At 41.2% G+C, this 19285-nt stretch overlaps 1 protein-coding gene across 1 annotated transcript in view; it reads right to left on the bottom strand.

The window, feature by feature from the left end:
* Positions 1–334: 334 nt before the first annotated feature.
* The window catches only part of LOC115814982 (leucine-rich repeat and fibronectin type III domain-containing protein 1-like protein), a 29782-nt gene continuing 10831 nt past the window's right edge, over positions 335–19285 (bottom strand). The window contains exons 2-3 of the mRNA XM_030777954.1: positions 8983–9629; positions 335–360 (exon numbers count right to left, since the gene is read on the bottom strand). Of these exons, the coding sequence (XP_030633814.1) occupies positions 335–360; positions 8983–9629 (673 nt within the window). The remainder of the gene's footprint in view (positions 361–8982; positions 9630–19285) is intronic.

Raw genomic sequence — 19285 nt, 5'->3', positions numbered from 1 at the left:
TTATTTTTTATAAAAAAAATCACACACCATAAAAATTACATGTACAAAACTATAAGATTTGGAATTGATTTATGTACAGATACAAAAGAAAAAAAAAAACCCCAAAAGAAATAAAAAGTGAACAGACAATCAAAATAAAAGGAGATAAGTATGTTTCTGGCTGGCATTGCTTGTCACCAGGATTAGTTGGTTTACTTTTCCAGTTGTAGTTCTTTCCACGCTGATGAAAAGTGACTGAAAATGAGAGAAGAAGAAGAAGAAGAGGATGGTGATGAAGCACAGACATGCGGTTAACTTTGTCCCCACTGATATTCATCCCTCTCTTTCAGGATGGCTAGACGGAGGAGTAAAGGTACAGACCTGAGGAGAGAAGAGATGAGAAGAGAAGAGAAGAGAAGAGAAGAGAAGAGAAGAGAAGAGAAGAGAAGAGAAGAGACCATCAGACTTTCAGCCAAAGGTCCATTACATCAGATAGGGAATTTCAATGTGTCTCTCTTTCACTGCCTTCCCTCAGTCACAAACATAGGCCAGTGCTTTGTGGAGGGCAACTCTCTGGATCCTCTCCAAAAAAAAAAACAAGAAAAGAAAAGGCTTCTCACTAATAGCTTTTGTCAAAAACATCCAACAACTACTTTGATCTGACATGCAAAGGTATCCTTCCAAACGCTGGCATGCATTCAAAATGCAGATCATGTTTTCCCTCTATCTTGTCCAGGGATTGCGTTTGATTGGTTGAAAGCTCTGCTGATAGAAATGTTTGATTCATATGGCAGGAATGCACTGTGAAAAAGCCAAAATTTTAGCTAAGCTTCAGTGACTTTGAAAACAAGCGGGATTAGACGGCCACCGGTCTGTCGACGACCCCGGCCAGATGCTTGGTCTGCTGCAGTGAGATTGGGCTTGGATTGTCTTACGCAAGGACTGTCTTCAGTAGCTCAACCCAAACACAAGGACACCCAGTCAGGATGAATCCGTCGTCAACGGTCAACTCCGCGGCCAAACCGACTTGACCGGTAACACTGAGATTTCTTTGTGGCTACTGCCGAACAGTGCACTGCATGGCAATGTAGCTGGCTAAAACGCACACACACACACACACACACACACATATATATATATATATACACATACACATTGTTTTAAAGGTGAAATGTGATTATTTAAACAGGGCAGAATGTTCACATTGTTTTGATCAGGGAAAGGGCGAGAGCACAGGACAGGGGTGATTCTTATATTTGTGGTCTGTGAGGTAAGGACTGAACATCTATGAGATGCATGACGGTTTTGCCCACATAGTTTTTGGGCAGCTTTTTCAACTGCAATATAAATACATGCAAAAAAAGGATCCTTGAAGGACTTAAACAGCTGTGTTAAGTTTATAAAGAATTATACAAAAAAAAAAAAACCCTGCTATAAATCATTGATAAAACTGGTCATTGAGCAACATAAAATCCTAAATATTTTACCTTCAGAGGGCATTCGATTTCACACACACACACACACACACACACTTAAACACTCTTTTCACCATGTGCTCTTTCATAGTCCTTTTTATGGCCTTTCAATGAACTGGAAAAATACAACTTGTATGCCAGAGACTTGCTTGTATAATGACCACACACACACACACACACACAAACACACAAACACACACACACACACACACACACACACACACACAAACACACACACAGAGTGTTTAAGATTTCTTTTTTCTTTACCCGTATTGTTATTAATGAAACATTGCCCAGAGAGCCTTGAGGTCCTCGTGAGTAACTATGGGATCAAAGCTTTAGAACCAATTAGCTGCTATAACTTAGAACAACACTAAGCTTTCAGTTCTATCAGCTGTATATGATGCATTCTGTGTCATGTAAGATAATGAGAACTCACACTGATCAGAAATCATGTCGTGTCACATTGCCTCCTCAAGATATCAGCTCAGGATGACATGCTACATTCTGAGCATGAATACTAAATCATTTCCATGACAACATCCTTTCAGATGAAAGTACAAAGTCGCAGATGTTTGAGCTGTGGTTTCGAAGACACATTCATGCAGTTACATGCCTGCTCCCTGTGACGTCATGTCCTTGACCTGTGGTTATATGTGTTAGCCCCTAAATGATCCCAAAGTCAATTCAATTCAGTTCAGTTTAACTCACTTCAGTTTCACTCAACTTGATTTGAGCAGGTCGTTTTTTTTTTTACAGCAAACACTGTCACAAAGCAGCTTAATTGTTGAGTTTAAAAGAAAAACTCTCTTTGACAGCAACAGGAAATAATTTTTTGGAGAATTCAGCGCTCAGACAGGGAAAGTCATCCTACCCTGGCTGGCTGGCATGGAGTTGTGAGACAACAAAAGGTTCAAACAGTTAAAACTTTAAAGATCGATGAAATAAATGAAATCTGTCTTAAAGAGAATTTGTGTAGATTCTAAAGAATAACATCTGTTCCATTTTTTTTTTTTCAGTTTCTGCCTTTTGATGCTGTTAAATTCAATCCCGATCTTTCTCTTCGGGAGAGCCCACCGAGTGCTATTACAGGACATGGTAAAATATCAAATGGCCAATATCTGCGTCTTCCTCCTGGCATAAGGCTTATGAAAAACCATGCTCCATTCAAATTTCTCTCTCACCTGATTAACACTCTGTTTGACGCTGACACATCTCCACAGACAGCAGAGTGAGTTCGTCCTAACGACACCAAAATATACAGATAGGGGGGGGGGGGGGGGGGGACCATTTGCATATTGATTGAGTTCTTTGTTTCCAGGTTTGAATTTGTTCTCCACATCACTAGAGCAAATAAAAGCCTGGTCTTTGATCTTACTCCTGATTCTTAGGGAGAAAATGATGTTTTCTGACGTTCATTTACGGTCCAAAAAAAAAAAAAAAAGGAACGACTTGGTTCTAACAACTGAGAAACGCCGTTACATCAGCTTCATCCTGGCACCAACAGAATGAAGCTGAAAGAAGAAACAGAGCAAAACAAACAGAAGGCACAAGCGGAAGCGGAGCCACAGCACGGAACGTAAAAGATATTACTTGCTCTAATTCAGACCATGAGCCATCTACATATCGGTTAGACTGTTCTCCTATTGGGTAGCCAGACGGTGGCGGGGGCTTTTTTTCCTGTCCTCATCTAGCAAACCCGGTGCTGCTTGGGAACGTGATTGGTTACATAAAGAAAAAGACGTAGGGTGGCGACAATGTCCTGCATAGACCGCGGTCCTCAAAGAGCAGGTCCGTCCACAATGGATGATCCCCGATAGATCAACGTCTTTGTAATATCAGACAATAAACAGGTCGCTAATGAAAGGGGTTTGGAACCCACCGTCTCTGAGAAAGGTCATTAAGAAGTCTGTGAGAATGTCAGGCTGGGACACACTGACGTGTGTCTGGCTTTTACAGCCCGTCATTATGATTCATAACAGCATGCCTTACTTCTCATCAGCTCCATTGATTATATAATTAAGATTGGCCTGGCCATTAGATATCAAGCAAGCGCATCTGTGAATGGATTTTGTTGGAGGCCTGGGGGGACAATCACCCAGTGACGGGCTGAAGTGGATGCCCTAACCCTTGCTTAATGAAAACGCAATCTCTCACCCAAATGGGCTCCTGCTGGTTGCCCGCCCCATCACTTTTAGCAGGGGAGGGGACAGACCAGTAAATCAGGTTTATCACTTCATTTTGCCGTTTATTTGTGTATGACTACCTGTGATGCACAGCCAGGGTTGTTTCTGACTAATTTCTGCCTGCAACATTTGGGAATGAGCTTAAAAAGTGTGAATATGATGATGCTTAACACACATACAAACACACTCACATATGATGGTGCTTAACACAGACACACACAAACAAAGAAACTTAGCTCCAAGTCAAGGTAATTTCTGAATGCACTTCAGTAATGCTTTTGTCAGGGATAAGCTATATAACGGTCCAGTCATTAAACACTTCATTTTCATATACTTGAGTTAGATCTGAAATAGATTCTACTATATAAAGATATCTCAAGGTGACTTGTTCCGTGTTGTCTAATCCGAGTTTTAACTGATCCGCACTCAAGCGATATTTAATGATAATGTACAGACAATATCACTGAGCCGGATCTGAGCAATTTAAGGTGGGAATACAGTGGGAATAGAGCGGGAAAACATAAACCAACAAACAGCTACGTGCTGGAGTCATTCGAGCCATAGCCAGTCACAGAACAGAATGCTGCCAAACAGGGTTTAGCAAGCTTATCGCTATGTCATTAGCGTGGCGCTCCGATTAGCCATGTGATGAACCCTTAATTGGCCAAGAAATGAGGCTTGACAAGTCAAAGCCAGTAGCTGGATGTAATGTTTGGGTGCCAGCGAGTAAAGACTCAGTAATTACACTTATATTGGTCTATTTACTACAAACGTGACTGTCCAAAATACCAAAGAGTAGCAGGCGAAAGTTAGCAATGGGAGCAGCAAAACATGAAAGCTTGAGGAAACTGAGCATGTGCGATGGGTTTTGTACAGTAGGACCGACATCTAACTAACCTCAGTTACTGCAATACAGGATGACAGGCATTGAAAATTGCCGTAAAAAGACACGAATGCATGTTCTCCCCCCCCCCCCCCCGCCTCTCTCTGTCAACATGTCAGTGTCAAAGATAAAATTAATCAATGTCTGTGCCATTGTCTGAGATCAGTAGCAATTCAATTAGATTGGGAGGCCCATTGATAGCAGACAGTAAGTGACTGATGACAGAATGATGGGCTCATTTGTGACCTATTTTAAAAAAATCAAGATGTTATCGCGAAAGACAGCCCCATTGAGTTTGTGCAAAGGCGACGTTCCATTCTCACAGTCAAGTAATGACTCAGGAGGATAAACAGTCAATCTATCTCGACTTTGCCCTTCACTTTTCTCTCGTCGAACTCTTACCCCCGTCTCGTTTCTCAAAGTCTTCGGACGACTGAGACTTATCGATGATCAATAGCTTGGATGGCGGCGCCGATTGTTGGTTTTTCAATTTTTTTCCTCGTCTACCCCTTTAACTGTGAGACGTTAGAACTATGGCTCAGTGATCGTGCATCTCGCTGGCTTTAAACCTCTTTTCAGAACAAGGCAACACACATACACACACACTCACACACACACACACACACACGCACACACACACACAAACAGCCAACCCATGCCCTTCAGCTCAATCAATATTTCATCAAGTGAATTGCAACGTAATCAACTTATGCTGATAAAGTTCTCAGGTGCTTGTTTTGTTTTACAGTGCTCTCCAGGCCTGAACAGTCCATCAAAAAATAAAACTATCAACACATGCATTAGATCATCTATCACTTTCATTTTCTTTTATTCCGTGCTTTTGCAGTTGCCCGCTTGCGTGCAGCGTGCGTTTTTTTTTTTGCGTTTGCATGCTTCATGTATCGCTCAAACTCCTGTGGTTTTTTTTTTTCTCTTTGTCATGCTTCGGCTACGTTGCATTTTGTACACCTTACAAAGCATGCTAAGGGAATTTATGGCACCATTTACGTCTGAAGCAAGAAATAGTGCTTTGAATCAATTATGTATGGGTCTGTAGCATTGTTCCTGTGCTCTGATATGGAATAGCACGGTCTATCTACTGTAGCATCTTTCACTTCGGTTGTTACTGTGGGATTGGATCACCTTGTCATCACCTTGTAGAACAAATCGTGTAGTCCGTCGTCATGGCCACCCCGAAATTCTCAGCCAAGGACACGAATCTTATGTTCCAAAATGAGTTGGCAAAGTGTTGTTTACCAGATGACTGTTTACTATCAACAGACATGACAGTTGCTGATTGCAATATGAACCTGAACCAGTAAGGTAGAACAGCATCCCTTGATTATATGATAAAATTACAGTAATTGCATTTCGTGAGCAGGAGAGTGGATGATTTGATTGTTGATTCCTTATACACGCTGATGGAATTTTGCCATGTTGGAATCAAAAACGAAAAAAAAAAAATGTATCTCTGCCAGTCACAGTCAAAAAGATATGTAGGCAAACTGAATACATTTGCATTTTCAGTCATTTTGTTTTTTTGGTTTTTTTTTTTAGTACTTGAGAATTACTTTTGTAAATTGAAATGAGAGAGGGAAAAACATCAAATCCAAAGCACTTAACCGAGGAACACATTAAGCAGATTGTTTTCTGAGATTGACTGCAATAATTTAGTTGTCTCTTGAGGCTTTTTCTCAAACTAAGCAAAATGTCCCAGAATCCTCCAAGGAGACCGTTTCATGGCTTAGGACCAGATGTGGTCCTGATGTGATTTTTTGCACCTTTGCCAAAGCAAGTCCAGTATCACAACCAGTAAACTGCATGTCACTGACCATCTCTCTGCTTCTAAAAAAAATAATAATAAAACGTACATCTTTCAATCCACCGAGCCCCTGGTACTCACAACAGCACTGATGAGCTTCATGTGTAGCATACACACATCTGTCTATGAAATGGAGCCTCTTCAGATGCCCTAGTCTCAGAGATGGACCAAGGAGAAGCAAAGCCACATTGGCAACCACCATCAAATCAACCACCGTGTTGAATACGTGTGTGCTTAGCGTATAGCTGTTTCTGAACAAATTGTGCCCCCATCATGTTCTCATTAGGTTAAGGCTCTAATAATACTCACCAAAAGCTGAGGCTCCATTATCTTCATATTAACACCATCCAAAAAATGATGTTGAATTGGCAGAAAAGACAAAGACAGTCCTGGCCACAGCTTTTTGCAAAGGCAATACGTTCCATAAACCAGGTAATGGAGGACACTTGTGTTTTCTGTTTCCATTCATTGCCATAGCAAGTATTAAAAGTCCCCGTATTAGTCCAGTTGGAAACAGCTGGATAGTCCAATGGATACACTGTGAAAAAAAAGTGAACGTTTGAGGAGAGTCGGTCCCGCTGGAAATTTCAAAAAGAAATGATTCAATCTTTTTTTCCCTCCTCTTCCCTGATTCCAGTCCCTCAGGAACTCTCTGAGTGAAAACAAAACAAAACACAACAAAACAAAACAAAAAAAAACGGACTTGTCATCAATCAAACAAACTTAACTCATCATCTCATATTAGCTCCACATGATTAGACATATTGCTTTGTGAAAAAAAAAAAGAAAAAAAAGTTTTTAGAAAAATTTTGGAGGTTGGGGTGTGTGTTAGATTGAGGGAGAGAGAGAGGGAGAGAGAGCGAGAGAAAGAGAGAGAGCGAGAGAGAGAGAGAGAGAGAGAGAGAGGAGCAGCTGCCATACACAATGGGCGGGATCATGAAAGCCTTGGCAATCATCTAATAAGCAATGTGTTAACTCTGCACAAGTGACAGTTGGTCTGACACTATCCTGGCATGATCAATTCATCACAAGCTGCTTTTTCTCCTTCCTCCCTCTCCTTCAGTCTCTCTCTTTCCCCTCTCGTTCACATAGCGGAGTGGGACTGACGAGGAATATATAGGGAGAGAAAGAAGCCATTACTCTTCCGGGGTTGATGGCTGCCTCTTGCGGGCTGCAGAAGGAGTCATCAAATTTTAAAGGCGCTCCAGTCAGTCTGGCCCCTCTTCTCATCCAAGACCTGCTGGCCAGCGGCGTCTGGGGGAAGAGACAAATAGAAATGAAGAATGAGATAGCAAAGGTAAGTGACAGGACAAGTTCGGTCGCCTCGTCTCTCGCTGTCCTAGTCAGGGACGTGGTACTCACAGGGGTGAGGGCCAACACTCCACCATTGGTGGAAAGAAATGACCATGGGACTGGAATGCATAAAGGTGTGTCAGTGGTTGAAACCATGAATCTAACGTGTCAAACAGGCAGTAGCCTTCGCTACACTGCTCCCGTGAAATGCGTAATGACAAAGTTAAGAGGCGCTTGGAGAGACCGGTCGTTTCTCTGCCTGTCATTACCGCAGTGAAAGTGCCCTTGAGTGGTAAAAGACAAATTTTTTACATACCGATGGTCCGGTTCCATACGTGCGCTAGGTTCTGATTAACAACCGCGCTTTCTAAACTGACTGAGCACCACAAAGTGACACACTGTCAAATCGATAAATTTAAAACAATTCCCAAAGGGTTTATAGTCGACGGCAATGGTTCCGTCCTGAGCTGTTTTTAACCGTAGGGCCGATCTAGAGACCTTTTGACTTAAGAAGACTTAGAGGGCTTCACCGAAGTTAAAGGTTGCAGAGCTTGGACACTTGGATGCACCTGCGTCATGTTCCTTCAACCATAAGTCATCTACTGTAATGCGAAGCCTTAGCTTGTCAGCCTGTCCCATCGTTCCCCTTAATTTGGCCCATGACCCAATTGCTGGAGGGTTTTGGCATGAGGCTCTCTCAGGACAGAGGATATAAGCTGTCCCCTATTTGTCTGCCAGACTGTGATTGAATGGGCTTTATTGATTTAATGATTTAAAAGGCGGTGCTTCACAAATTCCCTGATCATTCATCCAGAAATTCCAATTACCTGATTGGAACAGTTTAGCCAGGTTTCTAACACTGGAGAAGCTCTTTAAGGCACACTTGGATGTGGACCATTGAGTCAGCTGAATTGTGCTGTTCACAACAATTACGTGCTCCAGTCTGGACATTCTGTGAGCACCAATGAAGAGCTTGCTATGAGCACATAATCAGAGGGTTATACAGTACAGAGGTTCCCTTCCTAGGGCTGCAATCACTCATTGCAGAGAGATCAAAGGAAAAAACAAATTTTATATATATATATATATATATATATATATATATATATATATATATATATAATTAAATTATATAAGTATATTACTTATGATAATATATTAATATATAATATGAATTATATTAATATGAAGTCATATAAATCTGCTCACTGGGGCATTTGTGTTGTTTAACTGTACAGTAGTATAGAAACAAGACTAATTTGCTTTAAACATTTCCTCTTTTGTCTTTAATGTTGTTGCTGTTGTTGTTTTATTTTATTTTTTTTCCTTTTGTTTGGTACTTACTTTCTGGTATGTCCACACACGTGACCTCTTTGCCGGCCACTGACGACCTTCTTTTGAGTTCTATGCAAGTCCTGTAAGGCCTTTGGCTGGGTGACACAGTGTCCTCTGAGGTCATCTCCGCAACCTCCGGCTCTTTCTCACAATCTACAACAAGAGCCATAGGGTTCGAGTGTTTGAGGGCGGTGCTGTTGGGCGTGGCGGCTGCACTCCCGCCCACCACGACTGCAAAGCCTCCTCCTTGCTCATCCTGACCCTCTGTCACCTTGGAACCAGAGCGTGGTACCTGGCCCCCGGCTTGTCCCCCGTTGGTCTGGGAACGAACGTTAGTCATGGCGGAGGCCTTGCTCGATTCCGCCCCCTGATGGCTGTAGACCTTATAGCGTATCATGAGAATTATGATGAAGACGAGGACGGAAGCCACAATGATGCCACCGATGATGATGATCATGGTCCCGCCCAGGAACTGACTGTGTAAGGACTGACATTGGCTGTACTCCGTCTCCGTGACAAACTGAACGCAGCCCACCTGCCGTGTCGCCGTGAGCGACGTCATACCATCGTCGTAGACGGCCAGCACGCACAAATCGTATTCCCGACCTGACACCAGGTCCCTCACTAAAAAATCTTGACTGGTGGAGGGAATCATTCTAGAAATTGGTGAGGGAGAGAAAATATGGATTAGTCATTTCCCTTAATCATTCAAATAAACTGAGTAGTAAAACAATATAATTTAATTCACCGCAATAGCACTGCATGCAGTCAGCCTTATCGGGCTCATAAAGATGGAAAAAAAAAAATGTTGAGTTTTACAGCGATATAAAAATCAAATCAATTATCTGGATTATCTATCTCTTTGGACTCCTTGCTCTTGTTTTTCAACTTTCTGTGTTTTCCATCTCTGAATAATCAATAGGCAAATCAGCCTCTGTTCTCATTTAGCTAAGTTAAAGTGACAATTGGATGAAAGCAAAAATGTTTCATCTCAACACCAACAGTCGAGCAATCTCACTAAAGAAGCTGTTCACAAGATCCATGTAGTCCTTTGAGACGTATTTTAATGCTGGCAATTTTTTGACCACAAAAAAAAAAAAACAAAAAACCCCCATTAACAACCCTGTGCCACAACCTCAGCTACTGGGATTAATATAGGATTAGATGGCTGAACTGAGTTTATTTTACTTTAATACGATTCAAAATTAGAGAGGTCCATGTCAATAATTGAACTGGTCAGTGCTCAGCAGGAATGCTAATGCAGATGAGACTTTTAAGTCTTCACTGCAGTGAGAAGGACAAGATTTAGAGTGGCACAGCCGCAGGCCTTGTGCTGTAACTAATAATAGGAAGTAACTATTGCACCAGGAGCCTCAGATTCCATTGATTTTAGTGACACTGCACATTCTTTTGGCACCCATACATAGGGATATCCATTCCTTCCTCTATGACATCACCTTCCTCTTCTTATTTTATTGGTCTAGCTTGAGGCAGGACAGCAGAACAATTTTTTTTCTTCTTCTTTACTGCACCAGTATGGCAATGACTGCACATCATGGAACCAGTCCAGCTGGTCAGGCACTTTGACTTTATTAGAGGGTCCATCAACATGAGCAATGCCAAAATCGATTTCTCATGAGCCAGTAAATTGATTTTAACGGAAATTTACAGCATTGAAATAAGTGCACTGTAGGTGTAAAGTGTGTGTGTGTGTGTGTGTGGGTGGGTGGGGTGCAGGATAATTGTATGAGGACACTGTGTACAGATACAGCTAACAAAATACACGTCAATGGATTCTAGGCATTTTTCAGTATAAATACACCATGGATAATATGCAGCCTTCATGGAAACAAACTGTGTTCGAGTAGTTAAGAACAGGAAACAGATGTTCCCATCCACAGTGGAAGAGCTAAAGCTTTAATACATCTGATGTATACAAATATAATTTACTAGGAAATGAATTTAATGTTAGATCTCACATTCAAAAGCTTATTTTTCCCTTTACATCCATAATCTACAGCTCTAAGCCGTATTTTAAAAGTACGCATCTAACATGTCCAAATGCCTTTGTCACTGTATTATACAACGCTGGGAGTTTCTTACTGATATGTGTTGACATCTCTCTGATGACTCTCTCTCTCTCTCTCTCTATCACTTTGAATATGTACTGAGTTAAATAGTGTTTGCCAATCTGCGACACCTTTCTAAACAGTATATTAAATGAATGCACTATTCCAAAGTCCATTTAATGTTATTGTGTGCGTGTGTCATTACACTGGAAAAAGTTCACATTTTAGCCAGTCAACAAGCTCATTACCGGCTTGAAAATGATTTCAGCTAAACTCACAAATGTCATTTAATTAGACGACGCTGTTCATCTATTAGAGTTCGGGTGAGGGCAGTCTATTTCTCATTAGTCAGACACTCAACAGTTATGACAAATATCAAGTCTTGCATGAAACAGTGGCAATGAATGATTGCATAACTCATTCTAAAGCAATTAGTTTATGAATACACTGCAACTCTGGAAAAGTTAGAGTCATAATTCCAAGAAACTGGCTGAATGAATGAATGAATGAATGAATGAATGAATGAATGAATGAGTGAATACATACATGCATGTTGAGAGCAGCTTAACATGTTCAGCTGCGATATTTTATGTTTGTTTGTTTATCGTCACCTATTAGGTTTATGGTGTGTAAAAATTGTGAAGCACTGGAGTTGAGAGGTTCTGGAGCTGTTGATGCTAAAGGAGATAAATGAGCATCTATATTATGTTTTTTTTTTGTTTGTTTTTTATAGCTGGTCTCTGATGAGTGTGCAACTGGCCAACTCAGCCTCTCTCATCTCATTTTTTGGTGTTAACCATCACGAAAACATTTATCTTATTTCGTCATAGTGGTGTCATTTTCTACTGGTCTTCTCTGAAAACCGTCGAATGACATAATGATGATGAGAAATCTGTGCTCTACAGGATATGATAGTATATGAGTGAGTAGGACTGATTCAGTCATGTACCTCATCTTTTTTAACCTCTTACTTTTCAAAGACGCGGCTTAGAAGCTAGATTGGCTTTGCCCTGCGCTTTCGTTTGTGTCTTTAAGTGTAATCAATGCTGTTGGTGATAAAGTCCTCTTCATTCACCGAGGTTGTAAACTGCGAAGCAGTGTAAAACCCAGAGATTAAAAGCTCTAGTTGGACAGTGAATGCCTGTTTCTACAAGACGTATCTCTAAGTCAGAATAGCGCTGGGCTACGCTAAGACTCCTTTAAAGGGATTCTCTAATGATATCATCCACGTGTTTACATTGATTTCCACTCTCATGTGTAAAAGCAAAAGACATTAAGGGATGCTGTCATATTAATTTCATCATCTTGAGGAGGATTACTGTGGGTATTACAAATGCAGTATTTTCACTGATATGATTACTTTTCTGCTTGTCTGCCCGCTTATGGTGCTTTATTGGAGGCAAGAACACAGTAAAAATTTGTCTATGGAAAGACTACAGTGTACTATAAAATAAAATACTGCACACCTATAAAATACACAATAAGCATAAATTATAGCAAAAAAAAAAAAAAAAACCCACCACAAAAAACTACCACCCGTTTTGCCAAGTATTTAGATTGTACTGGCATAATCAGTCAGGATTTTGTGATAATTAATTAAAACTAATGCCTTTAGCTAGCTAATTTGAGCCACATCAAACATAACTATAACACCACATCACAGTTCAAATACTGAAGCCTTCTGTATAGCTGTTAGCTTGGCTTTTCACTTAAGATCAGAGGGCTATGAACTTTTGAACTAGAATTAAAGGGAAAAAAAGATACCTGTAATACAACATGGGTCACAGAGGAGTCAATATGAAGCCAGGCTTTTCCTTCTTTAAAGAGGATTTTTCGCGGTCAAAGACTAATGGTATAAGGCTGTATCTCGTAGGAGACAGTGATATCTTTGCATCTTAAGTCTCCGTCCTATTAAGGCGTCACTGGGGAGAGGTCGTGTACCTCCTGTCTCTAGACTTTAAAGCGCTATTTGAAGTACCCTCATTTGCCTTTGCTGAATCTGTTCATTGACTTGAAACTACGACTTGCGACTTGCGTCTCATCTCTGCGCCTGCCCATAAAAATTAACAGGTTTCTTTCTGCGCCCAGAGACGATCCTGAAACGCGTCAAGACAAAAAAAAGCTCCTTCATCTGAGCGCAGTCAACCGCCTTTATCTTGTTTTTTTTTTTTCTTTTGTTTTTTTTTTTTTCTTCCCTTCTTCTCTTTTAGCATCGCTCTCTGTTCTACAGTGAGCAATGGTAGAGGAGCATACTGGGCCAACAGAAGCAAAGAAAACAAGGTCTTTATAGAGAAATAACCAGTACTCCAGAATCAAAGAGATATTGGTCTTCATCACAGAAGGCTTTAAAAAGTAGTCAAACATTCAGTAAAATGGACTCATCTGAAGTTAAAGACCAAGTTAAACTTTGAGTGAACAGGCAGAGTTAGAAGGATCAGGTTCTGAGCAAATCCTCTAAAATGACAGTCTGGTAAGAATTCCACAATCCAGCTTTCAAAGCGCTTCATTTTTTTTTTTTTTTTTGAGGAAACGATTTTCTCTGACAACAGCTGCACTTGACTAGGAATCGAGCGCTACAAACAGAGTTCTCCTACCGTCTGTCTCTCTCACCGATTGGTTGATAGATCTGAATAATGTCAAGCCTAGGTATACGGCCTAGATACACTGCATCTAGAATGCAGTCGCATATGCAGCATACTACAAACAGATGTACAGTTCTCAAACCTGGTCCAGGTTTAGGTTGGGCTAAGATTATAATGATATAATTCATGATGAAGCCACTGATCAGTTAATGAGGCGTTGTATTACAGTATTGGGAATGAAACAACAACATGAGGCCCCCCCGACCTGACCTGTTAAATGAGAAGAACTGTTTAAAGCGGGATATAGTTTTATGATTTTGAAAAATATTCTTTTGAATTGCGATTGGATATAGAAGTCTCCTGAGGAAAGGGAGCTGTCTTCAAGTTCAGGTGAGATGTCTCTCTTTTCATCTTTCACCCCCTCCCCCCACCTCCCCTCCAACTCACGCTAAAAGTAGGTCTGTTTCACTGTTTCATCATCACCTTCACATGTAACACCGCCCGGGTATATGCACTGCGCATTTTCTTTGCTAATTCGCTAATTCGCGTACAGACTAGCGGAGAAGCAGTGACCCTCCTGAAAAGAAAAAAAAAGAAAAAGTATTGGCCGGTTGCACTGCGGACATATTGTGTTTTGGGAGCAGGTTTTTTTTTTTTTTTTTTTTGCAGTGCAGTGGGAGCATGCACCAAGCTTATTTATTCATCCAATTATTAGCCGTGTGGTCCGCAGCATACCTGACTTGCTTGTTAACGAGACGCTGCCGAGGGAGCACCAGTGAACCGGAACTTTCTGAGGTGTGTGAGCAGGATCTGAACGGCTTGTTGAGAGGCTTTTGTTGTATTCCCTCCTGAGAGGCTTAACCCCAGGGAGGCTTTGAGTTTATCACAGTCAGTTTTATTGGACACTGCGTGTAGACTGATTCAGACTAGATCACATAATGTTGACACCGAAAGGTAGAGGATACTTTGATGTAAATACATGCAAGTAAACAACTGGAAGAGGATTTGTTAAATATCTCATGCCATTTCTTAAATAAAAAGAGATCTTTTTTTTAAATGCACATCAAGACTGAGGACCATGTGCATAATGATATTTGAGTATTTAAATCCAGCTGAATATTGAAAAATAATAATAATAATACTCATCATCATCATTACGAATAGTCATGCTCTAGGGTAGAGTGCAAAGGTACATGGAGATTTCTTACAAATGTTGTTTTCCCAGAAGTGGTCTTATTTGTCAGGTTTGTGCTAGAATAACAACCTGACTCTTATAGACAAGATAAGGTCAAAACATCCGCTCTTAACTCTCCTTTCAGTGTACAGTGGGAGGCAGAGTGTATGGCTAGCTGTTAATGGAACACTATGGTGACTTAGCAGGTGTTCACACTATAAACTTTTCATGGGACATATTCACAGGCCTTTCACAAAAACATCCAAGAGCTTTTCTTCCCTCATCCAACAACAGCTGGAGCAACAGATAGATCTGAAATGCACACATACAGACCAGACGTGGATTAAACTGCAGAGACTTTGTTGGATCTACAGTAAACAAAGGTTAAGATGATGATTAGAGATAGATGGCTTTTTTTCAAAAAAAAAAAAAAGAAATTCTTCTCATCTCATAATGAGGTCACGTACAAAAAAATGTACATCTTTCATATTTCATTTTGGCCATCAATCACGCACACGCTCACACACGCTCACACACACACACGCACACACACACACACACACACACACACACACATTCTAATCCTCACTTAATCTGCATGCCCTGTGTTCTTTTTCCAAGATGATTTGATCTACAGTTTCACTTGGAGATATATATGAATATATATATATATATATATATATATATATATATATATATATATATATGAATGTGAATGTGTGTGTGTGTGTGTGTGTGTATATATATATATATATATATATATTAATTCAACTGTAAGCATTCGTCCTATACTACAAATTACATACTGTTATTTCTGAAACAACTAAATCCTCCTCTGTCATACGGGCTCAGAACTCCAAACCATGTCGAATATCCCCACACACACCCACACTCACACACACACACACACATTCTGTGGAGTGCTGACATGTTAGCTCAGATAGTGAAGGGAGCTGGCAGAGGGGATGTCCCCCTGTCCTTCATAACCCGGCTCCGCTAAAGGGTGCCAAGGAGAGAGGGAGAGCCAGCCCCAGGCTACTTGACATATCCCCTGTCAGCTTTGCAAACCCCTGTCTCTGCCCAGAACAGCTCCACTCTGGGTTTGCATGCATGAAAGACTCATCCCCGTATCAGGTTGTCTTATGGCACACAGTGCGATAGACTGCTTGGAGTAGAGGGACGCCTGATCGTTAGAGTGTAAGTCAATTCAATTTCAATTTTGTCAGTTCATGAAATGAACTTCCAAATTCGATGAATGAATCAGAAAATTGATGGAAATTTTTAGAGATTTATAATGAATGAGCTAGATCTCATTGGCTCCTAGAATTGGCTGAATTGGAACAGAATTGATCTCCGCTCTGGTGCGCGCAGAAAACTGGAACGGAAACCACAGAGGGAGAAAAATACGGAGGATTCGCATGTTCTTCGATTCTCCCACACCACAATTCATCTGGCTTACATTTAAGATTCCCAACGAGGAGTAAAACTGAAGGAGAGGCTGTTCACAGTTGTCTGAGGGTGGTTTCTTCTCCACAGCGAGACAGTGCTTTCATTTAATTCAATGAAACAAAAATTTGTTTTGGCTCTCATGTGACATTCTATTCCCTCCTACCCAATATCACTGTCCTCTTCTTCATTTGATTCTCTCCGAAGGTTCTAAAGCTTCGAAAATGACATCACTGCGTTATCCTACATTCTATTCCCAGGCACAGAGAACTAACCGCGATTGCATGAATACACACGGTACGTTGACATGTTAGCATGTGGCATCAAAACTTTATTTCCCATCAGCGTGCAACATAGCAGTGCACCTGAGCCTCTCAGACCCTGCTGCCTACCACTACCACTTCTGCCAGAGATACTGGGCTAAGCTACATTATTGATGTGTGGTTAGTTTCCAAAGGGACTGTGAAGGTTAGCTAGCGTGTGGCAAATGCACCCAAGGCTCCTTGGACTAGAGCCTGCTCCTCACAAAGAAAGTGAATGAGGAGAGATGGTATGACTGGCCTCCAAAAAAACAGCCTTAAATTATTCCATCATTTATTCATGCCACCGCCCCCCCCCCCCCCCCCCCCCGCCTCTTTTAGTAGTCTCCTCCTGCCATGGAGAAACCTGACTGCCAAGTCAAACTGACTGCCGCTCCTTAATGTTAATCAGGCTAGCGCATAGCCTCTTCAAGCGCGTTCAAGGCCCAAAACCGTGCTCTTAAATATACAAATAAATAAACAAATACATACACTTTTAAAAAGACAGATTGCTAAAATGTAAATCTGTTTTGAATAATTGAAGCAATACATTTCCACTTTGTACACGCCAAGCTTAAAATAAAAACGGAGAAAAAAAAAAGCGCTTTTATTTCTAATTTGTACTCTGTCTTCCAGCCTTAATTTAAGTGCGCTCGTCCCATATGGCTTGTGGGGCAATGAATACTGCTGGATTTCGCTGGTGGTAAGCATTACCCCCCGCAGGCTGTGCGGAGACACCCCCCCGGTGCATACACAAGCGTACACATGCCCAAAACACAAATGCAGACTCGCATATAAATATGTGCTTTTTACGTGCTCTAGCCGAAGAGATGTTTTCATTGGACGGGCAAAATTTGTTTGTGAATATTCTTTGTTGGCTTTCCTGTCACATAGCCTGAAAAATGTTCATTTGTAGTCATCTGTTGAGAAACATGCATCATTCCAACATCAGCCCTAAGCTCTGACTTCCTCCTGCAATGAATATTCTAATCCCTAAATCTTAAAGATAAACTCCATGGGCATCTGCATCTTTGATCCGTATACCGTAAACATCCATCCTCTTCCAGACGTACATGCAAATATGTATGTAAAGCCTGTCAGATTTCCTTGATGGAAGATTCTCTGCTGAAACCCTGAACGTAGCATTTGGAGGGAAAAAAATGCATGTAGAATATTGGCTTTGGCTTTATTATTTTGTGTTTTTGCTTGTTTCCATACTGAGTAAACAAATGCAATTTGAAAGGTACTTTAAGATCTTTTGAGGTTACATTTTTTAAAAGTTACTTTTTTTTAAAAGGCACTGAAGAAAGTTACTATGTCACGAGCAACCCTAATTGCTGACAAAAGGAGGTAGCTGCTAACTATCTCTCTACCAAAAGCCACAAACCTTCAGTGGCAGTTAATGAGATATCTCAGAGGTATGGGCTTCTTCTTGCAGATCATCAGTTCAGAAGGAGTTGACTAGTAGGAGCGAGTGAGTCCTTGCCCTGGCAGGCAGGAAAATTGCTATTTGAAAAATGAGCAACGTAGCGAGAGCCAAGATGAGGGAAAAGTTATTTTGGCTATGATGGGGAGGGGGGAGGGGGGGTGTATTGTCAGACGAATGCTTTCTCTATTAGTACGCGCAAGACTTGAGTTTCATCCAGTGTTTTCCGGTGGCGTTTCGGTTCTGTATTCGGTGCCGCCGTATTCTATACTGTGAAAATGAATATGCTGTAATACTAAGCTGGGGCACCAGCCCTGTAGCACTAATATCGTATGACACAGATGACTGCTGTACCATTCACCCAGCAATGTCGTCTCACTAACCCACGTGATCAAAGGACGATGCAGGTCCATAACCGACAGAATCCCTTTATTTGACAGACCGCCTCTGATGTCTGAGTGCTGGGTATTTTGGAAAACGTACCGCCTTCAATCAAAGCACGGATGAAAGCTATCGTACCAGTGTACTTTTCCGACGCTTCTATTTTTAACTTTTAAACCGTCGCGTTTGCTCATCTCTCTGAAGAAAAAAATCGGCGCTTCCTTTTCTTTTCTTTCTTTTCTTTTCTTTTCTATTTTTTTTTTTTTGAAGAAAAAAAAAAAAAAAAAAAACCCTGCTCGATAATAAGGCTCCCTGTGGAGAATACAGGAACCGTTTTCCTGCAGGTAAACACTGGCAGAAATCTGGTATTCGCATGTAGGGCGGGGAGGAGGGGGGGGGGGGCAGGGAGAAGAGCTCCCCCTTGAAGCTAAGGGTAATTTGAACGAATTACAGCTGCCCCCAGCCAATCCGGAGACAGACTCGACAGCAATGCAGAGGCGACGGAAGCCTGATTGAGGTGTAATTACATTTGAGCCTGGAGTGTATGTCTGTATCAGTAAGGATACATGAGGCTATGGCAATGCATCTGTCAGCATGTGATGGTGTGTGTGTGCGTGTGTGTGTGTGTGTGTGTGTGTGTGTTGAAGGCTTGCTTTCTGTGTCTAGCCCCTTATTCCTCTGGGTTTTGGTCAGCACGCTGGGAAATGTATGTGGTACATGTGCACGATGCAGAAAGAACTGAAGTCAACACACACACACACAGAATGATCCAGAAAGACAAATGCCTGATGTCATTTTGCGCTGTGTGTTCATACCTAAAACATCCCATCTGTGAGACTCTCACCTTCACATGAACAACAAAAAAAAACCTATCCTGTGAGGTTATTGGCACTGTAGCTTTTTATTTTAAATCATTTTCATATTTCTGGTTAGTA

Source organism: Chanos chanos, chromosome 6 (assembly GCF_902362185.1).
Source record: "Chanos chanos chromosome 6, fChaCha1.1, whole genome shotgun sequence".
NCBI classification, from domain to species: domain Eukaryota; kingdom Metazoa; phylum Chordata; class Actinopteri; order Gonorynchiformes; family Chanidae; genus Chanos; species Chanos chanos.
The sequence above is the reverse complement of the archived record's forward strand: the minus strand, read 5'-3'. Positions and strand labels throughout refer to the sequence as shown.